Genomic DNA, 2,008 nt, shown 5'->3' with positions numbered 1-2,008 from the left:
GTTATTGTATTCTAGAAATGTAGTAAAATAAATTCCTATCTGTCAATTTGGTACTTTTCCATTATGCCCCTGTAATTTTAATAACTTAAAAATAGTATATATATATATATATATATTTATATATATAAATATAACAAAAAACATCAATAAGATTCACCTGTGGATACAAAGAAGAAAGCAATGAAGTATCAGTCTTTTTTTCCCTTTCTCTTACTAATTTCTTCTACTGGTTTCCTAACTCTTCAATGAATAGTTTTACTAAGAACCTGTAACAAAAAACATAAAACTACCGCTTTTGAAATGAACATGAATAATCTAGATTAAATATATAAATATGCATTTTATTCATATAGTGAATGTCCATAATAAATTTCTAAAAATATATTAATAAGCATTGTATTCATATAGTAAAAACTCACTATTTTTGGGGAGTTTAATGGAACAGTACTGACAATGTTTGTCACTACTTAGAAATCACTTAACTGTAGCTGTATAAAATTATCATTATATCTTTCTCATAAAGTGGAACTTAATGTTTGAGGTATATTTCTTTATAGTTACAAAAGATAATAAAGGGAAAAATATATTTATAAACATGTAAGATTTTTAAATTTCTATTTACTTAAGCTTCATAACACCCAGTTATGGTATTTATATGTGAGTAGTAGTAACATGTCCCCTGGTAGGTCAGCAGTAAGTTATGGACTTAAAGTCCAATGTTTGATTTCCCACATTGGACAGAGTGCAGGTATCCCATCTGCAGATTTGATCTAAGACAACAATAAGTAAAATATTTAAGTAACTTTTATAATTTTAAAAGTTATCTATATACAGTCAGGTGCTATGCAAATTTCATGTAACTCGTTGGGTGTGAGTTTATAGCATTACTCTATATAGTTCAATTGTACTTCAGTATTACAAACTTTTGTTTTGATGTAATTGATCAACAGGATGTTTTTTGTCTCCTCCTTAATTTAATGAATCCATAGACTTAAAGGATTCTACTATAGTGTCAAAATATACTTCCCATAGGTTATTTTACATCATACCAGCAGGAATCATATAAATGAATATGTAGCATCAATTCACATATTGTTGCAGTGAGAATCTTAAAAATAAATATATATTATATGAATTTTCAACAGCATGTAACCTAATGTAATTATTTTTATGGTGTTTCCTGTTCTTTTTTTGAATGATGTTTTACAACATATTCTCATTGTTTAATATCTTCCAATCTTAACTTTTGTTTCTGGTAAAATGTATTGTGTGTGAAATAAACTGAAGATAATCACCTTCAGTTAGCCACATATGGCCATCTTTTCTTGGTCATTCTATGTATTTAGAGTTTTTTCTTTTTACATTTCAGCAAATTGAAAAGGCAAAAAAAGGTTTAAAGTAGTAGAAACAAAGTAAAATTAATTCTTTTTATACCAAAATCAAATGAACCAAATATTAAGTGTAACATGTGGTTAACACACTGCAGTGTTTGAATGGCTTTATAAATTGCTTTTACCTTATAAACACATCTTTATATTGTCTTATCCTTTTTAACAGACATATCAAAGAGCATTTAGAAGGTGTTGTTAACCAACCAGATGTCAGCCAAATGTCAGAGGAAGAGTTGCAGTTTCATTACTTCAAGTTACATGACAATGATGATAATAATAAATTAGATGGTTGTGAACTTATTAAATCACTTATTCACTGGCATGGTAAGTACAATTACTTTAAAATAATTAGATTTTGGTTAACTATTAAAACAAAGTTAAATTTACTATCATATAAAATACATTTGGTTTTCTTTAAAATTCATGCTTCTTCATGCAAAATGATCTATAAAATATGCAGTAGTGTAGTAGTGGTTCATACTGTTTTACTCCTGCATATATTAATTAGCAGTGTTCAAAAAGCAGTAATTTATTGAAAAGAAAAGGAAATGGATTTCTAAAGTAACATTTACATAAATATGTATATATATATATATATATATATATATATATACTAG

The 2,008-nt window shown here is 26.6% G+C and overlaps 1 protein-coding gene across 2 annotated transcripts in view; it reads left to right on the top strand.

The window, feature by feature from the left end:
- Positions 1-2,008, top strand: part of LOC106467820 (multiple coagulation factor deficiency protein 2 homolog) — a 23,061-nt gene that overhangs the window by 3,968 nt on the left and 17,085 nt on the right. For both annotated transcript variants that reach the window (XM_013928200.2, XM_013928199.2), the window contains exon 3: positions 1,558-1,715. In XM_013928200.2, the coding sequence (XP_013783654.1) occupies positions 1,558-1,715 (158 nt within the window). The remainder of the gene's footprint in view (positions 1-1,557; positions 1,716-2,008) is intronic.

Source organism: Limulus polyphemus, unplaced genomic scaffold, assembly GCF_000517525.1.
Source record: "Limulus polyphemus unplaced genomic scaffold, Limulus_polyphemus-2.1.2 Scaffold2753, whole genome shotgun sequence".
NCBI classification, from domain to species: Eukaryota; Metazoa; Arthropoda; class Merostomata; order Xiphosura; family Limulidae; genus Limulus; species Limulus polyphemus.
Note: the sequence above shows the minus strand (reverse complement) of the source record. Positions and strands in the feature narration are given on the sequence as shown.